The sequence below is a fragment of the Trachinotus anak genome, unplaced genomic scaffold, assembly GCF_046630095.1.
Source record: "Trachinotus anak isolate AG129_WGS33_773 ecotype Australia unplaced genomic scaffold, CSIRO_AGI_Tana_v1 ptg000014l, whole genome shotgun sequence".
NCBI classification, from domain to species: domain Eukaryota; kingdom Metazoa; phylum Chordata; class Actinopteri; order Carangiformes; family Carangidae; genus Trachinotus; species Trachinotus anak.
Window position 1 is genome coordinate 16,728,010 of NW_027273865.1, and position 20,698 is coordinate 16,748,707.

The 20,698-nt window shown below is 40.2% G+C and overlaps 1 protein-coding gene across 1 annotated transcript; it reads right to left on the reverse strand.

The window, feature by feature from the left end:
- Positions 1-1,021: 1,021 nt before the first annotated feature.
- Positions 1,022-20,464, reverse strand: LOC139632370 (trafficking regulator of GLUT4 1). The gene is made up of 3 exons (XM_071497283.1): positions 19,403-20,464; positions 3,844-3,970; positions 1,022-3,292 (listed from the first exon to the last, which is right to left on the reverse strand). The coding sequence occupies exons 1-3, from the start codon at positions 19,808-19,810 to the stop codon at positions 3,282-3,284; spliced, it is 546 nt and encodes a 181-aa protein (XP_071353384.1). The 5' UTR covers positions 19,811-20,464; the 3' UTR covers positions 1,022-3,281.
- Between the last annotated feature and the right edge of the window lie 234 nt (positions 20,465-20,698).

Genomic DNA, 20,698 nt, shown 5'->3' on the forward strand with positions numbered 1-20,698 from the left:
AACCTGCCATGAATTCTTCATTTTACTTTTTTCTTCCTCGCACATCTAGAGTCTGTATTTGTGGCAGACTTGATAAATGGTGTTTGTGTGTGCTGAGGTGCAATTGTGTGTCATGACCTGCTGAATTTACAGGGTTTGGATAATAATAAAAGCAACAGCTGTACAATATAGTGCAATCCAATACAACAGTACTGCAGACTGCAGCCTCACCACAGTCCCTTTGATTCAGTCTCAATGAAACTGAACTTTACACATAAATACTACATCCACAAATGTATTTTATTCTATCACATTGTACAGGCGTAGCTCTTATTCTGTCCATCCCCTGTCTGTATGCGAGGTAAGCGACAGAAATTCTGCTTACTCACTTGCTTTTGATGTTGCTTCCCTTCTATCTGGGCTGTTAACATTTTTTCATCATTGACAGTCTTTTCTGTTTGCAGCTGTTCATAATCTGCACTTACTATCATGCTGCCCCTCTTACCCAAAGATGGCTGTCAGTCTGTCTGTCAGGCTTCCACTTTGATCCAGACCGAAAGATCTTAACTATGTAAGAAATTGCAGTGAAATTTTTTGACACACAATAATGATTCTCGCTGGGGTGAAGCCTCCCGACTGTGGTGATTCCCTGACTTCACCTTGGACCACCATAAAGTTGACAATTGGCTCTAATTTGGCTCTAATATTCATTTTCCTATCAGGATGAATTGTAATAACTTTGCTGATCCTCTGTTGCACCGTCATTCAAACCATCATCAAATTTTAATTTTTCCAATATTGTCGTTAACTGCGGTACCTGCAGAACTAATGACATCCCCATCATCCTCAGCAGGTCTTTGTATTTAGTGCTAACTGTCAAACGTTAAACTACGATAGTTAACATGGTGAAATGTCAGCATTTATTTAGGCTCACAGAGCCGCTAACGCTCTTGTTCTCTAAACTCATTTCTGCCTGTTCCTGGCTGCCTGTTCCTGGCTGTCAGCACAGCTCCTCATAAACAGTGTCATCAAAAGGCAACACTTGGACCATGCATGGTAACATTTATTCCAGACATGCAAAATGTACACCACAGAGATGAAAACTGACACATACAATATACTACCAAAGAAAAACAGTAATATATAGAGATGAAGTGAAGGTCTGAACTGTTTTACTGACAGAGCAGTGCTTATAGGCTGGACAGTTGACTCCTGACCACCAGTTTCAGAGATGGAAAATTTGGATATTAGAGAATAACACTAGTGCAGAAGCCTACACTCGGTGTCATCTGCAGAAGTGACAAGTTGCCATTTGGCAGCAATGTACTTTAACATCTTTTCTTTAATTTGGTAGTAAACATGAGGAATCTTTGGATTTTGCTGCTTTTATATGTTTGGATAAAGAACATGATTTTTATGTACAGCTATGAATTGGAATGGAGTCAATATAAACCCATTTTTGCACAACACATTGTGCTATATAGTGTTAATACTTGACAGATTGCAGTTGTTCAGCGTTTCGTTGATGATCTTCAGTTTAAAACTTGGTAGAATCACTTTAGCTGCATGGTCTGATAAATTTCATGTCTCATCAGTCATAATTAGCTGGTGTTTCTCTTGTTTCACTTGTACGAGCCCTTAATCAAAGAACAACTGGAACTCAACACGTGGCATCACAATTTTTTATCACTTTAAAGGGACTTTGTCCAAATAGTTCCTGGTTTAGATTACACAAGGTGAAAAAAACATAAGCATTAATGCCCAAAGAAAAGCCGTGGTTTTAAATGATGCTACTTGGTCTAACAGTGATGTTACCTGTGCTTGTAGCATTAGCCTGAAATGTGTCAATACAACAGTCCTGTGTATCCACAAGGGATGTTCAGTGACATCTCTGATAAAGTGAAGAATACAGACAATCTGTCGTGCTTGGATTTTAAATAAAGATTTTTTAAATGCTTTTTGTTACTCAGTCATAGGCCTGCTCATTTACAAAAAATAAATATGTGTAAGCCGCTTTGGCCCATAGCATGCGTACATATTGCATATATATTTACCCATATAAATACATTTCATACCATACCAATAAGGAGCAGAAAGAACATTCTGTGAAAAGATGGTATTTAACAGTCAATGTATAACAATGTAAGAATGGTAATGGAGGTGTTATGGTGTAGAAAGGTAGTAAAAGGTGAAATGTAAAATGGAGTTGAAGGGTACAAGATGAAGGTAGAGAGACAAAATTGAAGGACAGCAGCCACTCAGTCAGGTCGGGATGTGAAAGGAAAAGAAGGGATTGAAAGACGGTGGGAAGTTCAGCATGCTTTTCTGTGTCTGCCAGAGCGAAGCAAGGCTCAAGAGATTTTGGAGACATAAAAGGGGGCGGTTAGGTCACAGTCCTCACACATTCTTCAGTGGCTGGACTCACGCAATGTACACAACTCACTCTTCCATGTGCAAACCTGTTAGCCTCTCGAACTCCTTCATAATAAAAGAGACAACTAATAACAGTCAAAATGAAGGCAGAATTTTGGTTATCTACATTCAGGCATGCACTTGGTCTAATTTTTTTTTAGTTCAAAAAATTATAATAAATAACAAAAATTAAAAAATATGTTCCCTGCCCCCTTTTGCACAAACCCTTGATTATCCGCTGATAATCCAAGTGCTGACAAAGCAGCCATTGTGACAGTCTTAACAAACTAAGCACCACATGGCATACAAACATTTTTATAAAATGTACATCTATATCTATATTTCAGATATATTTGTAGCTGTATATGCTTTGAATGCAATAGGTTCAGTAAAGGAGTATATGAGGATTATATGCAGCTGTCCAAAGATTGCAGTCCAAACCCAGAATCTGTTTTTCGAAGGAGCCCCATCCCAGACACTCTCTCGTCATGTGTAGATCACTCTCTTCATGTTAAGAAGTCCATTATTCCAGAAAGAAACATTAATGAGTTCCCCTGACCACACACACAAATCAGCATTTTCTTTTTCCTCTGTTTTAACCTGAACAATTTAATGTCAGGTATTTGGTTATTTTTGACAAGCAAATGTTACTGGATTCTAATGCATGCATCTCTGAATTTTTTCATTTGTTTACTTGCTGCAGTACCGACTCTCATGAGTTGCCTATTTTTTGCTTTCTGAGGGTGGTCATGATGTGATTATAATATATAAAGTTCAAAATTGTATTTCTTTTTTTTTTTTTTTTTTGGAATGGGCTTTTTTTATTTGTTGCATCCGTGGTTTGGCTTTCACGGTTTCACAGGTTTTTTTTTCCCCTCAGGTCCTCCATGTCAGTGGGTTACTGTAAAACAGAGAAGAACAGAGGGATGGCATCGTCATAGAGAGTCAAGTCAGACAAAAACACAGGTTAAATTCACAATCTGTTTCATGTTTTGACTGGTGAAGCTCTAGTGTTGAAGGCTTTGAGCAGCAGGGTAGGTGCCTTTCTTGCACTGTCAGCCCACGAGAGTCGCTGCAGTGCTAAATCAATCCACACACACACTGCTTGGAAATGTGCTGAGTTTGGACATAGCAAAACACACATCTCTTGCTTGTGCGGTAGTGTCATATATCACCCCGTAATCGTAATGCAGTAGGTATTCATTGTTGTTGAACAGTTCTTGTTAAAGCCCACTGTGTGTCTGTGAGCGTACACATACACACATATCGTAAATCATTTTCAGGTGACATCCCTAGGCCCATTCATGAGCTATACTGTAAGAATAAAATTCATTTTATATGCAGTATGCTAGATGTCAGTGAGGCTACGAAAAATACCAAAGACACATTAGGATGCTCCTTAACTTCATTAGGTTGTATCATTGTGTCTTCTACTTGTCTTGATTTCTGTACCTGAAACTGAGACATAGACTACAATGATGACCACACCCAGGACGATGGAGACAATACTGAGCAGACGCGCCAGGCGACCCAGCCTCCTGGCCCCGTCCACGTCCCCCGCCTGAAGGCTGTTTCTGGACTGGAGACACACAAAAGCACAGGGTATTACCAAGAGGAACATTTTGATGATGATGTTAAGCAAGGCATATATGAAAAATGTTGCATATCATCAAATACAGGATGTAATGTCCTGCTAACGCTTTTAAATGAAGGGGATGAATTTTCTCATCCATGTTTGAGGGTTTGGGATCACAGAATAGCCAGAACTATAAAAATACAACATATTTTACACCAAACAGAGCAGAGTTTCTAGGAAAGATCTGAAGGAATCAAATGCATTCTAACCACCTCAGCTTGCACCCTTTTCATTCCTCCTACCATAACAAGGAAACCATTAGGGCAGCCATCTTAACCTTCATGTTCCTGACTTCAGTGATGATGTTGTTATCCTTGGCATTTGAAGGAAATCAAATTTAGCTGCAGGTGGAGAAATAAGTCAGAGCGCACGAAGAGTGATCCTCACTTCACTGAGAAACAGAATTTAGATTTCCATGACAGGCTGTGAAAATGTAAGAGAGGCACGCAGAAAAGACCCAACTGAATCAGCAGTAACCAGGTTGACACTTCAAATATTTATCAGGTGGTTTTCCATTAATCTACAATGGTTATTTTTAAAGTTACAGGACACAAATGCAGTGCAGTAATGTTGACTTGTCTGCTGGGTGCTGTGGAGTCCCCATTGGGTAAAATGCCAACAATAATTTATTCCCAGCTGTGAACGGTGAAATTGTCTTATTTCAGATTGGGATTGATGGAAGGATGTGACTTGCAGAGCCATTTGGATTGAAGTACATGAGTGCAGCAGAGTGAAGGGATTGTATATCAACCTAATGTTGTATGTATATTGCTTTTTGTGGGCTGCAGATACAGAGACAGGATGTGTAGGTTTTCGGCGTGACAGATGAGAATCCTCAGTTCTTGTGTTTTGCCTTTACAAGCAATTTAATTGGAGATAGAACAAAGACAACATATCAAATGCTGAATTGCTGTAATTTTAGTGTTTTATGAAAAACATACGCTCAATTTGAATTTGATGCCAGCAACACGTTTCAAAAAAGTTGGGACAGGGGCAACAAAAGACTGGAAAAGTTGTGTAATGCTAAAAAAAACACCTGGTTGAATCTAGTTTTATCTAACAACTAATTAGGTTAATTGGCAACAGGTCAGTAGATGATTGGGTATAAAAAGAGCCTCTCAGACAGGCAGAGTCTCTGTGCAGTGAAGATGGGGAGAGGTTCACCACTCTGTGAAAGACTGTGTGGGCAAATAGTGCAACAATTGAAGAATAATGAACCTCAATTTAAGATTGCAAAGAATTTGGGCGAATTTCAGCATCTATGGTTCATAATATCGTAGAATCAGGAGAAATCTGTGTATACAAGGGACAAGGCCGAAAACCAGTATTGGATAACCGTGATCTTCGGGTCCTCAGGTGGCACTGCATTAAAAACAGACACGATTATACAGTGGAAATCACTGCATGGGCAAAACCATTGAAACTCTCAATGCAAAGAAGAAACCATATCTAAACATGATCTAGAAATGTCGCCGACTTCTCTGGGTCCGAGCTCATTTAAGATGGTCTGAGGTTAAATGGAAAACTGTCCTGTGGTCTGGTGAATCAAAATTTCAAACTGTTTTTGGAAATCATGGATACTGCGTCCTCTGGGCTAAAGAGGAGAGGGACTATCCAGCTTGTTATCACCACACAGTTCAAAAGCCAGCATCCATGATGGTGTTGGGCTGCCGTCAGTGCCCATGGCTTGGGTGGCTTGCACCTCTGGGAATAATGAAACGAAGGAGACCCCGAACTGTTGAGCAGTTGAAATCCTGTATCAGGCAAGAATGGGACATTTCACTTTCAAAACTCCAGCAACTGATCTCCTCAGCTCCCAAATGTTTACAGAGTGTTGTTTAAAGAAGAGGTGATGCAGCACAGTGGTAAATGTGCCCCTGTCCCAACTTTTTTGAAACGTATTGCTGGAGTCAAATTCTAATTGAGCATATATTTTTTTAAAACAATAATATTTCTCAGTTTCAACATTTGATAAGTTGTCTTTTTTCTATTTTCAATTAAATATAGGTTTACATGATTTGCACATCATTGTATTCTGTTTTAGTTACATTTTACAGTGTCCCAGCTTTTCTGGAAACCGGGTTTTATGTGTGAGAGTCCCCACACCAGCAAACATTGGTGGTCACTGTCGTCGCATCAGCTGTGTTTTGCCTGTAAATTGATTTTCAGTTTAGTTCGCTTTTAAGGTGTGGAACTCTGACACATGCCACATACAGGCACACTGCACTCATTCACTAAAAAGCATGACAAAAAACGAGCACATCATCTTCAATGCAAAAACCAACTAACCTGGTGGTAAATATACTGTTGCGCGCGCACACACACACACACACACACACACACACACATCAGAAAACACCTGACTATGATAGTATGTCATTTATTGTCTTTAAACAGAGGTTGAATGTTTTCCTATAGATTACTGTTCTTTAACACCTTTACTATGTAACACTTTTTACAAAGCACTGACTAATTTTATAAATATTACTTAAGGCATTCCTGCTTTATCAAATAATATGTTATGTGATGTGCAGACATTAGGGATGCGCAGCCTTTCCTTGAAATAAACTGATGACATCAATCAGGATGAAAGGTATAAGGTGTATAGGTATAGGGTATATATGCCTATTTGCATTAACCTGTTAGATCCAATTCAATATGTATAAATGTAGGAGAGGACACAAGAGAAAAGGATTTTTGAGGCTCAAGATAATTTATGCACTGTACGCATGTGATGTATGCAGGTGCTGCTTTATGCAAGTGTGTCTACACTTACAGTGCTGCCCGGTTTCATCAAGTTCAAGCTGTCCACCCAGAGGACATCCAGTCAAACGAGGCCAGTGTTTGAAGACACTGACAAGAGCATTGCTCACTGACAGAAGTAGGGCCGGAGAACAATTATTTTATATTATCAAGTCATCTATTGGTTATTTTACAATGAACAGATTCATCACTAATCTAATAGTCTAATAAAATGTCAGAAAATAGTAAAAAAAATGTCTTTAACAAGATTCCAGAACCAAAGGTGATGTGTACGTATTTCTTAAATTTGAGTCGCTGAAATGAGAGAATGTTTGGCATTTCTATGTGGTTTCAGTCTTAATGATTAGTGGATCATCAAATTTGTTTTTGTTTTGTTTAAAAAATGCCCTTGGGAAATGTCCAGAGCATCAGAAAGTCTATAGCTGGTCGACTGAGTGCTGAAAGACCCACAAAAGAGCACACAATCTGTCCTGCCTTAACACAAAAGGAGTGTGACAGCTAAGGATCGAACAGAGCTGTGTTTCTTTGAGCAGTAAATAACGGTTGCAAGCTGTAGCTAGGAGTCACGCAACACTGGACACTGGCGAGTTGGAAAAACATTGCCTTGTGAATGAATGTCCTGCTGTCTCACACTATTTGTGTGACTCCATAGCATTGGTCATGTGAGAGTGATGGTGTTGGTTATGTTTACATGCAGGGCGATGCAATATGATGGTATATATATAGTGTGACAATAGAAAAACAGGTATTGTTTCAGATTATGCCCCATTTACCACGTGTGCAAGAATCATGTCTAACATTTCGAGTCTATGGATGAAATCTGTAAAGACATGTTCCCAATTTACACAGCTGAGAAACGGTGCAAGTAACAATCTGTTTGTTGTTACTACTTAATATTGTTATCACACCATATTACCATATTGGGATATGAGATTTTGGCCATATCGCCGAGCGCTATATGCATTCGCTCATCAAGCCACTTGATAATATACATTTGAATGTACATTATTTGAATAGTTGTTTTTTTTAAAGAATGCACCTTGCCATATGCTTAAAACGGTGTCGGAATAAAACTGTGAAATCAGGTTATGCAGTAGGCTGTCCACTCTCTAGTTTTCAATCCAGAGCTACTTGTGGGTAAATGCACATTTACCAGCTTGTGTGAAGCACTAAAGTCGGCCTAAGTCAGCATCCCTGTGGGCTGGTGTGAACTACTTTTTGGGTTCATGCCCTGATAAACCCAGACTGTTGAGAGGGCAGACTCAGGGGGAAAATAGTATTAGAAAAGTGTCACTCATACTCTGCGTTAAACCGAAAACCACAGCAGAGACAGAATGCTCCAAATCCAAATGCTATAAGGCGATGGCCTTGCACTAGTGATGGCAACATCTCTCAGTTTTTAAACCTGATGAAAGCCGTAGGAGCTGTCTGTGGTGCTGAATGCGTCTTTGTAAACCAGAGGATACAGTCTGCGCAGCACATTAGGAAATGTTAATAAGGATCTCCCTCTCCCCTCATTTATATTAAATTACATAGTTACATCTTTGTAGGACAGTTTTCCCATAAAGATAGTGTGTTATTACTAAACCTATTCTGAAATTAATTTACATATATTAAGGTCAGAATATGGCCCATTAAAAGCAGCTCAGCGGTAGAAAGTCATCTTTTTCTAATGATTTACCTCTTACATTCCCCCTCAGTGACTCAATGACTGTAAAAAAAAAAAAAAAAATCATACTGAAGATGAAACAGAGAGATGTATAATTAGAAAGACGTTACATGCAAGGGAGCTGAGGTGAAACTTAGAATTTACCATGCACTCATGATAAAAACACAATTTTTCAGTCTAGACTTAATTAATTTCATTGTGTGGTGTTTTTGTAATACACTTTTTTGCTTTTTTTAAAAATTTTTTTTTACAAACTACAGTGCAGCATCTCCTCACAACTAATTACAAAAAAACAAAAAAACCCAAAAGACTGTATATTAAATCAATATGTCAATATGTTGTGTGTCTTCTTGCCTCACTCAGTCAATCAATACTGAGGGTACAAAGCTGGGGTTGCCTCAGTATGAGATAAAATTACACTGCAGAGCGAAAGAGAGACAAAGAGAGAGAGAACCCTCCCTCTATTCTCCCTGATCTGCTGCTCGCTACTTCATCCTCTTGCTCCCATGACCGCCTCTGTCTCCAGGCTGTCTCTGGTGTACTTGGCTCAGGCGGGTGGGGACGGTGCAGCTCTGGGGTGTTGACTGAAGCTGGTGCTGCTGCCTGGGGAGCTACTTTTGAACAGCAATAAATACACTGATAATGCAATCTGGTTTTGATGTTTGTGAAAACAGTTTATCACTTAAAATCATCCTGTTTTCCACAGGGTTTTTTTTTACAGGTTATAGAACAAAACAAATTCTTATGGGAATATTAATAACTTAGATATTAAATTAAGAAGCACACCAAAAATACACTCATCAAGTATTATTAGGAACACTTGTTCACCTGTTTGTTGCAGCAGTGCAATGCATAAAATTCTGCCGATACGGGTCAGGAGCTTCACTCAATGTCCACATCAAGCCGTGGCATGATTGGGATTTTCACACACAACAGTCTCCAGAGTTTTTACTCAGAATGGTACAAAAAACAAAACACATCCAGCGAGCTGCAGTTCTGCCTTGTTGATGACCTTGTTGGTCAGAGGAGAATAGCCAGACTGACTGGAGCTGACGGAAAGACAACGATAACCACCCTTTACAACTGTGGCGAGCGGAAACTTGAGGTGGATTAGCTACAACAGCAGAAGACCATGTCAGGTTCAACCCTTGCCAGCCAGGATCAAGTTGACACAGGCTCACCAAAACTGGACAGTTGAAGCCTGAAAAAATGAACTCTGGCCTGGATTTCTGCTGACACACAGATGGTAGAGTCAGAATTTGGCGTAAACATCATGAACCCATGGACCCAACCTGCCTTGTGTTAACGGTCCAGGCTGGTGTGGCGGTGTAATAGTGTGGGGAATGTTCTTGGCACATGTGGGGACCCTTAAAACCAATCATGGTTTGAATGTCACAGCCTAACTGAGTGTTGTTACTGACCATGTGCATCCCTTTATGGAAAAATTTACCATCTTAAAATGGCTACTTCCAGCACAATAATGCACCAGGTAACGAAGCAGAAGTCGTATCAAACTGGACAATTACAACGAGTTCAGTGTACTTCAGTGGCCTCCCCCGTCACCAGATCTGAATCCAGTAGAACACCCCACGGTTGTGCATGACTGGAGTGTTTTGGAGTCTATGCAACCACGAGTGCGAAAGTTGAGTAAGACAAGCGGCAGTTGTCATTAAAGAAGAAAAAAGGAAGAAGAACAACAAGAAGAAGTTGCACAGGAATGCCAGAGAAAGTACAGAGAGTTCAATCTAAAGCTATAATTTCAGCAGCAGTCAGAAAAGGAAGACGGTAGCACAAAAAGCTACAACCAAAAAGAGATTAGACAGTGCAAGGAGCCAAACAAGAGTAAATACTCTTTCCAACAATGACTGAGGGAACAGAAGGATGTGAAAAGCAATGCAATGGTGGCTGTGTTTCTCTTAGAAACGTAATTATCTTGTTTCTTTTGGGAACACTCTCTACACCCGTTGACTCCAGTGGTAGTCCAGCAGTGCGTGCTTGTGTGTGTCCGAGGGAGAGGCTTTGTAGAGATGCCTGAAGGGATTTTTTTCACTGGATAGTTTCAAAATTTGGCGAACCCATGCTAGGATCTCCAGGATTACCCACTCCAGCTTCAACTGTTCGCTGAAGAGTAAGAATTCTGTTGAATGTCAGATGTAAGAGTGTTTGTTGTGTCACGGCAAGTGGTATCTCTTCTCCTTTTCTAAGTCTGGCTAGTTAAATTTACTGCATGAATTTACATGTTTCATTCAGTACACTTTAATTCAAGTTACTTCAAAAACATAATAATACCTTTGAAAGACAATGATAAGAAATCCATTTGATAAAAACAATTCAATTGTAAACAGAATAAAAACATGTTAAATAATTGAAAAAATTTATTATATAAATAGGAGCATTGTGATCCTTCTGTATGTTTATCTATGTACAATATTGTTGATGCTCAATAAAAATAAAAAATAAAGAAAAATAAAAATAATAATAATAATTGAAAAATTTAAAGTGGGCTCTGGCATAACTTCAATGAACAACGTGAACGACAAAAGCTAAATCAATGCACATTTCAATCTGAGCTCCTGACAGTCAAATAAGTGGGTTTTGTTTTCACACACTGGGACAGGCTTTAGCTTCTTACTTCCAGGACTGCAATGTGAAGCTATGGTACAAACACAGTCCCACCGGAGCCTTTATTGATCTGGACTCACATCACAGAGAAAAGCAACATCAGCACCTTAAATCAATGGAAGCCCCTTTCAGAAAACTGTCTATTTAGGCTGTTCAGAGAAAAGGATTAATGAAAAATAAAGGTAGTTTTCAAAAATGATAATATTTTCCATCCATCATAAAAAAAAAAGAAATGAAAAAAAGATATACGGGCCAGCATTCTTGTTTAGTATATCCAACATGCTCCCCTCAGGGGCTGTAAGAGATTTATTGTGTGTACGTGTGTGTGTGGTTAGTGGGAGGCACCTTTGCTTGGCTGATAAATGTTTGTATTGATTCACAGCTAGAGTAAGCCTGGTCATATTTGTTTTCTGAATGGGAAATTCTACCCTCAAAGTGTCTTGTCCAGTGTTCATTGTCCTACCACACACACACACACACACACACACACACACACACACACACACACACACACACACTACTCTCTCTCGATAGTTCATGAGTCCAGCAGAGCAAGGTGCGGGCTAGTGAGTCAGTAAGTGCTCCTTTCTCTCCTGTCATTAATAATGGAAAGCCAGCAGCAGCCTGGTGGAGAGGGACAGTGTAAAACCAGGAGCGGGTTATGTCTGTGCGACTGGCCATTTTGATCAAATTTGCATTCACACCCCTTCCTTCTTTCAGTGTTCATCCTTTTTCATTTTATTTGGTTGTCTTAAAAACATATTCCTAATTTTGCAGCTGTTTAGTAGTTAATTTAGAAATCTTAATTTAAAAAGATTTTCAAAATTCAGGATTGTGGATAATTTAGAATTTAGTAATTGTGCTCACTAAACCCTAGTCCGTTTAAACAGCTTTGTACCTGTTTTGGTGTAAGGAACATCACAGCCTCTAGGGGCCGCTAGCAGAGCTAGCCTTGTTACACTTCAGTCTGCATTAAAGTTGCATACCACTCAATGCGCTTAGATGATCAAATCTGTTAGACCCATGATGGCATTGCTCTCATTCTTGGAGCTATAAATTGCATTCTGGCTGCTGCTGCGGCTCATAAATTTTAACAGTATTTATATCTTGGTTAGTTTGTGAACTGGAAACACGGTTCAAATAAACTGTGCTAACTAAGTGTTAGCACCACAAAAACACAAGGCCATAATGGTATATTCCATTTTATTTCATTTGGCACACTACTGACAAGTGAGGCCCTGCCACATAGAATTATTAGGGCTGTGTTTGCCAAAACAAAATTAGAGTATCAGTATGCAGAACATCTACAAAGTGCAGGCTGTCCAGTCCACATTTGTAACTAAACAGGTATCACACACATCTGGTGAAGGTTTGTCCAGCTCCGTCAGACAATTTAATTTATTTCCTTGCTACTACAATGTGATGAAAACTAAAGTCAGTCAATCAGCCTACAGCCATGCTAGCGGCTCCGTGAGGATGTATTTAGGAACAGTGGTGCACAGTAACAATGCTAACATTATGATGTTAACCAGGTAGAATGTTTTACAAGTTCACCGTCGATGGTAAATTTGCACTAAACACAAAGTGCAGCTGAGGCTGATGGGAGTGTCATTAGTTTTGCAGTCATAAACGGAAGTATTGAATAAATTTAAATCTTGAACTGATGATGATGATGCTACATGAGAAGTCAGGTCATCAGACCATCCTGACATGTACATTTGTCTATTTGTCAAGCAGAGAGGCGGAGCAGCATTTTTTGGACGTTTCCTCATGATAATTGAGGCTCATTCTGGACTCTTTGATGGGTGACTATCCACAGCTAGCTACCAACAAATGTGTGAGTCAAGCTGCCCTTGACTCAGCTTCCACCATTCTGAAATCAGCTATGATGTGTGTGGAAACAGTGCTTGCGCATTAGTAAATTACCACGACAATCTTTTCTTCGTAAGCGATAAGAGGTAGCAGGAGCAAGTAAACAAGCAAGTTACACTGTGATTTATCATTTCAGAAAGTATATTGAGGCAGGAAAATACAGGATTCTGCATTGTCACTGGAGTGTTTCATTGTCATTGCTAAATATTTTGAAGTTTACCATAAAAGTGATTTTTTTGTGTGGATATTTTCCCTCTATACTGCGTGTGTTAACTGTCAGTTCAAAGGAATAATCCTAATACTTCTTCAACCAGGAGGGAGTGCAGAAAGGTGACAATGGATATCAAAATGCCAGAAAAAAAAGCAACATGGAGCCACCTATTTTTGTTGCACTTTTCCATATTTCTTCATGTTATAAATTATTTTAATAACAATGCCACTAATAAGAAAAATGCACTGAACATGTAGCAATAAATACATATTTTTTTGCAGTACCTGTGTAAAAATATAGCTGATGCTCTAATGTCATCCTTGTACCCACAACAGGAGTGTTAGCTTTCCATATATCTAGTTTCATCCACCATGGAATGATAATATCATTACTTGCACTTGCAAATGATAAATAATTCTGTTTTCTAATTTAATCTGAGCAGTTTCTGGTTTTCTGGCTGTAGAGCTGTGATAGGCTTCGTATGATTGGAAGCCCCCATATGAAATGCTCCCCCACCATGTCTGCAGTATTAGATTGCTAATAAGAAGTCATTTACCTACACACACACACGAACTCACACACATACACAGTCATCAATCCAGCGCAGCATTGTGAGTCCATATTTCACAGGCAAATCTGCCAAGCGTGCAATAATGCTGCTGCAGTTTGGGCCTCCCCATTACGGGGATAGGCTGGTGAGGGCAGTAAAAACCTATTACCCCTGCCTCTCCAATCCCCATAATTGACTGCACATCTTCTGTGTTTGCCAGCCGCAAGCCTTCCCCAACAGAGCATCTGTCAGAGATCTGCGGTGGCAGCCCGCTGGAAGTTAGCTTTTAGGTGGTCATGCTGCTGGAAGTGGTGGTGGATGATGATGGATGTAACTTTTGTTACTCCCGTTGTTAGCAGTGCACCGTGTGCAAGGGCAGAAAGACGCTGACTCTCTTACAAGACTAAACGAGACCTCAACAGATTTGACTTAATTATAGTTCATTTTGGTCTTTTACAGGATGAAATGAATAGTGTCTCAATGTCTGTTTCATGCATGGACATTAGTAATCACTGTTACAACTCCATTCTTTGTCTGCTTACTTTCCTGCTGTGATGCCTCATTAAAGTTAATAAAAATTCTGTGAACCCTGGAATTCTGAAATGCAGATTTTGTACTGTGGACATAAATAAAGATCACATGATATTATAAATTGTTCAGATTGGTTTGATGACAGGTGTGAGCAACTAAAACACATCTGGTTTAATTAGTATTAGTATTAGTATTAGTATTGGTATTAGTCACCTGTCACACGTTGTCTGAATGTATGAAGCTCTAAGTTTCACCGTCAAAGTTATTCATGTTTTCATGTTAGTTTATTGGACTTTTTTGACCATTCCGAGGCAGCAGAACAAGCTGACACTAAGACTGACATGTTCTCACCTCATTGGGTTGTAATGGTGAATATGTTAACAATGTTAGCATTCCTTTGAAGTCCTGTGTTTATTCGTGTCCCTTTTTTTAACGACTTATCAGGGATCTATCTTGCTCTTGAGCAGTGTTCACCAATCAGTCGCTAACTTAGTCTGTCAGCAGTTTGGTGCTGAGCAGGTTGCGAACAGTGGATTTATCATAGCTTTTTTGCTCAGATTGGCTTCCTGCTGCTGAAAACAGGGATGATGAGAGTGGAGTTGAAAGCCAAAAAACCAAAACAATGATCCAAAACCAAACCAAAACGCTCTACACCGATCAGCCCCAACTTTAAAACCAGTTCCCTGTTTTAATATTGTTGCTGATCAGTGGGTAGAACTGCACAGAAATGGCACAGTTTGGTGATAACTCTCTGTGGGTTCGTCACTACAAGTGACCCTTTTCATATTACACAGTCCTTTGATCCATCGTTGCTACATATAGTGCAGTTTTCGGGTTATATGTTTGCATACTATGCTTAGAGAGATAAAGCTGAGGTTACAGTATACAGGTTTTAAAATAATACCTAGTAGATAATGTATCACATGGTACATAAATATCAAATAAATCAATATCAAATCTTTTGCCATATATTTAGACTTGAGCCCAGGTCTATTGATGTTGAAGGCAGCTTTGCACATATACACATCTAACATACTATATAATACTGTGGCATTTCATATCAAACAAAATCAAACAAAAGACATGTTCTTCCTTCTTCTGTTTACAGTTTCCTGGAGTCTGGATTCTTTCCTCTCACCTCCCCACATAAAACCATCTTAACAGCAGTTGAGCAGTTTCTTTTTTTCTGTTCAACTTTCCAGAAGTATCCATTTCACATGGGCGAGGAGGCAATTAGCACTTAGTAGTGGTCTTTCACTCCAGGGCTGTATCGTGTGGTATCAACCACATTACTTTTGATTCATTTGTTCACAGCAAGTGTAAACCTCTGTTTTCCTCCTCTGGCTCACTCGCACTTATCTGACATCACCGTGGTATCTGATTCAATTCCTTTCTAATCCAGTGATAGGAACTACTTTATGGCCATTTGCTGTCTCTCACACTCATCTGCCCTTGTAGTGAATGATGTTTTGATCTTCTTTGCGAGGCCCGTATCCCCTTTCCATACCCCCAGGAAAGCAGGAGGATGTTGATCGCTGCCACAGAGCTGGCTAACTGCTGCAATCTGCCCTCTGCAGAGAAACTAAATTGACTTCTCTCGCCTTCTATCGAGTTAGTGGCCAGCTCCAGTTTCTCCCTCCTTTTCTCTTCTTTCTTCTGCCCTCTGTGAAAGCCTCTCTCTCTCTCTCTCTCTCTTTCGCTCACTCACACACACATACACGGCCCCCGTGCCATTAGCGAGTGGCTGGCTTGTGAATGTCAGTGGGTTCATGATGATGGCTCGTGAAGTACAGGCTGTCTCGTGGACACTGCCTGATATTCCCTTTGGTGTGTAGGAGTGATATTACAGAACTAATGGTTATACTGCATTGCCTTTGCCTTGTTTCTCTGTAGATCTCACTTTTGGCTGCCAGTACAGTGTCAGAAGTAAAGCGCGCTGAAAAACACAAATGGCTGTGTCAGTGGCAACTAAGCTGCTACCAGCCAACTGGAGTTAAAATCCTGACACAAAAGACTTACTACTAATGGCACTAAAAGACTCCTGGTAGAATACTGCCAGACATTACTGCAGAGATCTGTCAAAAGCCTTATTTATCTGTGCCTCTCAGCTACAGCTGCTTGCCTTCTCTGCTGTTGTTTCCTGGCTGTACATAGTGTAGCACACGCAGAGGTTGAACATAACGAGACTGCGTTCGGCTTTTAGTGTTTGCAGTTATGTGTGTCGAAAACAAAGGAGGAGAGAATGGTCTACGAAGGGGAATATTTTATAAATAATATTTCACAGGTTACAACGTCTCTGCCAGCTTTGTTTGAAAGTTTTCTTTGGCTTTTGATGCTCTCCAAATTCAAAACAGTCTTTAACTACATACAGTGGGGTCCAAAAGTCTGAGACCACTTGAATGGGAACGTGGTCTAAGACTTTGGGACCCCACTGTATCTCACAAAGACACCATTCAAGATCTGAGAATCTTCCTACAGATTTAACCTTGCCTCCATGAACCTTTCCTTGAGTAAATCAGTTACAAACATATAGATTTTTAAAGGAAAGTCTTGTTTAAAGCACTTAAATTTATCAATTTTTGGACACATTTGTTCTAAAGAGAAAACATATGTAAACAAACCTTGCCTCATATTTCATTTAAGCCTTAAACACTACCAGCTCTTTTGTGCTCATGGCTAAGTTAACTCATTTCAGACTAAAGATCCAAGACTACGCATTTCATCTAATTTAATTCATTCACCTTTAAACTTGAAACAACAGCAAAAAATGTTTTAAAAACCCAATATCAAGTTACTCTACCTGCTCCTGTAAAATGGCATCCCATTTTGTTCCTATTCCTATTCTATCTGAAATTGTACTCTATCTCACAGATTTTTACAGTGATCAGCACCCTGCAAAAAACTTTGTGGAGATTCTGAATAAACCAAAGGATATGTTTCCAAATTACAATGATGTCCGTTATAGCTCTGACATAGCTCTAGCGGTGTCAGTCTGCTTAAGTGTTTTTTTCTTAACTTGAGATGAAGCCAATTACAAATTCAAAAGCGCAGGATTTCTGACCTGCCTGTCTTGGAGAGAGTCGTGCTCTGTTGGGTTATGTGCATCTACGTCTGTGCAACAACCCCTGAGATTTTCCCAGAACACATGAGTGATTTGCATTTGATGATCTTATCTCATCACACCCTGACTGAATCCATGAAGATGGAGGCTTTTCGAACTCAGAGAGGTGGGATGATGGACACGCTGTCATAGTGGCGTACAGTTTTAATAGGCTGGGATTAATCATGCCACCTGTCACAGCTTTTGCAGGAGCTTCTTCATGCAGGAAGTTTTAATTAACTTGCACCAGTGTAAGTTGTCCAGTGAGGACAAAATGTGGAGCTGTTAAACTAAGCGTACAGGCCAGAATGCCACATTTGGAATATCACTGGCAATATCACTGTCAGATTACATAAATAGTATGTTTTTATTAATAGTATGTGTGTGCCAAAGTGAAATGAGGGTCATCATCATTGAGGTGTAGCCTACTTTATCAAAGCTGCAGCGTAATTGCAGTTTTATTTATTCATATATTTCATGTGCCATGAAGAATTGTTGAACACAGAAAACCGGCACATTTCTCTGCTTGTCATATCACACACGCCTTAACATCGTGTTTGTATTTTTCAAGCATGACCGCATTTGTATCTCGCTTACGTTACATGTCCACCATATTTACTGCAGATCTCTCACCACTGCAGAGGGTGCTGACGTCTAAGTGTCAGTTTTCAGTTCGAAAGGCCCAGAGAACACTCAACATGGATCTTTGTGGGCTCATGTGGACAGTCCTCATGATCCGTGTCCGTAGTTTAGCTGGAAATAAAGTTGTAAACCAACTGAGGAATGTGTCCCCAGAATACATGTAGTAAATGGAGAGTACTGAACAGTAGCAGCGTGTTGAGCATCTGCTGCTGCCTGATGTGAGAGTGAGAGGATTAATCACCTGTCAGTGCCTCGAAACCAGAACAACCGGCAGCTGAGTGGCAGCAGCAGACCTGAGATCATTTAAAGCCTCAGCACTGGGAAAGCTGATGATGCACTGAGGCATCTTTGTGTGTGCGTTTACCACAAATCATACAGTCAACTGCAACGCACTTGCTACAAGTACAGTGGTGAACACAGCAACATTTAGAGGAATCTTGGGATATTCATCTTCGGATAAGACATTGCTCTGAAATGAACTGAAACAAATTTTCTTTTGAGGTTTGTGCAACTGCATCTGAGTGCTCTAAACAGCTTTCATAAACCTTTTCCCTCTAAATATTTGAATAAATGCTGCCCTCAGAGGAAGATATTTTAAATATATTATTATATTTAAACTGACAGTTGCAGACTGAAGGCAAGGCGCATTTCTGAAGGAGTCAAACTGTTGAGTCAAATGAATAAAATTATTCAGTGACTATTTTCATAATCGATTAATCATTGGTAGTAATTGATCCAATACCAAAACCAAACACTTGCTGATCCCAGCTTCTCAAACAATATAAGCATTTGCTGCTTTTAGCAAATGAAAATACAGGAAATCATTTTGGATACTGGATCGTTCAGCTTTAATTGTACGATATCCTCCTGTGCTCTGTTAACTTGTGATGGACAGCTTGTCATTATTTTGTTGTATTTCACAGAAAACCAACCAGATAAATATCAAAATGAGATGTGGACAAGAAGATAATAAAACCAGAAGAGATTACTGCAGAAATACTGTACATACTTTTGGGATGTGTCTTGCCTTATTTGTCCAGCTAGTTACAAACATTTCTGGACCTGATTATGTTAATATCAAACATATTTTCAAAATGTGACACTTTGTTAATGCTCATCAAATATAGAAATATCCCTGTTTACTAGGATAAATTAATACAGTTTGAGTTTACAGACATAAATAAATACAAAATACAGACAGTTCTCTCCTGATTTCTCCATTAACCGATATCTACTTATTTCTTATTTCTCACTTTTCATATAAATCCTCGGCATGTTGTCTTTCACAACACATTGACTATATTTACTTATCCCTCCTCCCATCTCTATTGGGATAGGTTTTTTTTTTTTTTTTTTTTTTACTAGTTTTTCGGTAGTTTTTGGTGATCTATAGGGGCCGTTTGGAAAGTACTCACCATGATGGAGTACACCAGTGCGACGATGCTGACGGGCCACACGGGGCAGAAGCAGGAGAAGATGACGAAGATGAGGTAATCCCTGGGCTTCGGGGTCTCCTGCACCGCAGCGTTCCCGGTGGAGGAGCGACTCAGACTGACCTTGGACGGGGAGAGCGGGGCGGCTGCAGCCAGCTGCCCGACGGAGCCCGACCTCACGGCGACGCTGTGGCCGTTCTGGTCGGCCTCCAGGCCTTTGTCGCCGCCAACGTTCACCGTGAAGGAGGTGGACATCTTCATCCCATTCCCTCCAGGCTCGGTGGTCACCGCCAGCAGCTTCTCCGTCTCCTGGGAGTCGGCGTGCTGAGCGCCTCCTCCGCCCTCACCCAAGTTGGACTTCTGGAAGTCGGTGTCCGTGTTGATGGCCATGTTCAACTCTCACTTCTATCAAACTGTATCAGAAAAGGGAATATCTGTGAAACTGGTTTAAAATGTGTTACAAGTCAGGAGCCGGCATTCCATAATAGGCCTCGGCTGGATACAAGTTTGCACAACTAAGCTTTCAAGCTGGGATCAACTTCGAGTGCAGCCAGGAGCCTGATCACCAGCCGAGGTGTGGCGGATGGATGGAAATGAGATTATCTGAAAGGTGATGTGCTCTGAAAGCTCAACCCCCTAAAAGAAATGAATAAAATCAGTGAGGAGATGTAAGCAGCGTGATTCCTCCAGATATCATTCTTCCTCTTGAATCACTTTCCTTCAGCCTCCTTCACATTCACCGTTTGGCTCATTTCCAACGGGGATCAGCTCAGAAAACCTCCCCTCCTCTCTGATACATCCAAACCAGCCAAAGGAGCTCCTGCCCCCCTCCTAGATCCAGTCCCACCACTTTCCTTTAAGTCTGTCTGTTCACTGAAAAGGAGCCTGCTCGTTTTTCTTTCCTTTTCAAAAGAGAGAAAATGGGATAAAGGTGAAGCGTCTCTCCCTCCGTCAGCACACTCCACAATGAGCCACTTTCTCCTCCTCTCCTTCACTGTCTCCACTCTGCAGCAGCACAGCCACTCCGCTCAACTTGGGACCACTGTCAAGTGTCCAAATGTAAACAAAACACTTCCGGAAGAAGCACAAAATAAAAGCTTAATTTGCCACGATGGGCTTTTGTCTAGACAGTAAATGAAAATAATTAACTTACATAATATATTCTACTTGACATTTAACATTTAACATTTGAATTAATTACAGTTGTCCTTATCTAAGCCTGTCTAACTTGTAGGGCTTTGACAAGGAATCAGGCAAACAACCTCACTATCCTATCTT

What these genes read in the sequence shown, in the direction of transcription:
- LOC139632370 (XM_071497283.1), bottom strand. Translation starts at nt 19,810, where the DNA reads ATGGCCATCAACACGGACACCGACTTCCAGAAGTCCAACTTGGGTGAG. An exon ending in CACTGGTGTACTCCATCATG is followed by an intron (nt 3,971 to 19,402) that starts GTGAGTACTTTC and finishes GTGTGTCTCCAG; the next exon opens with TCCAGAAACAGCCTTCAGGC.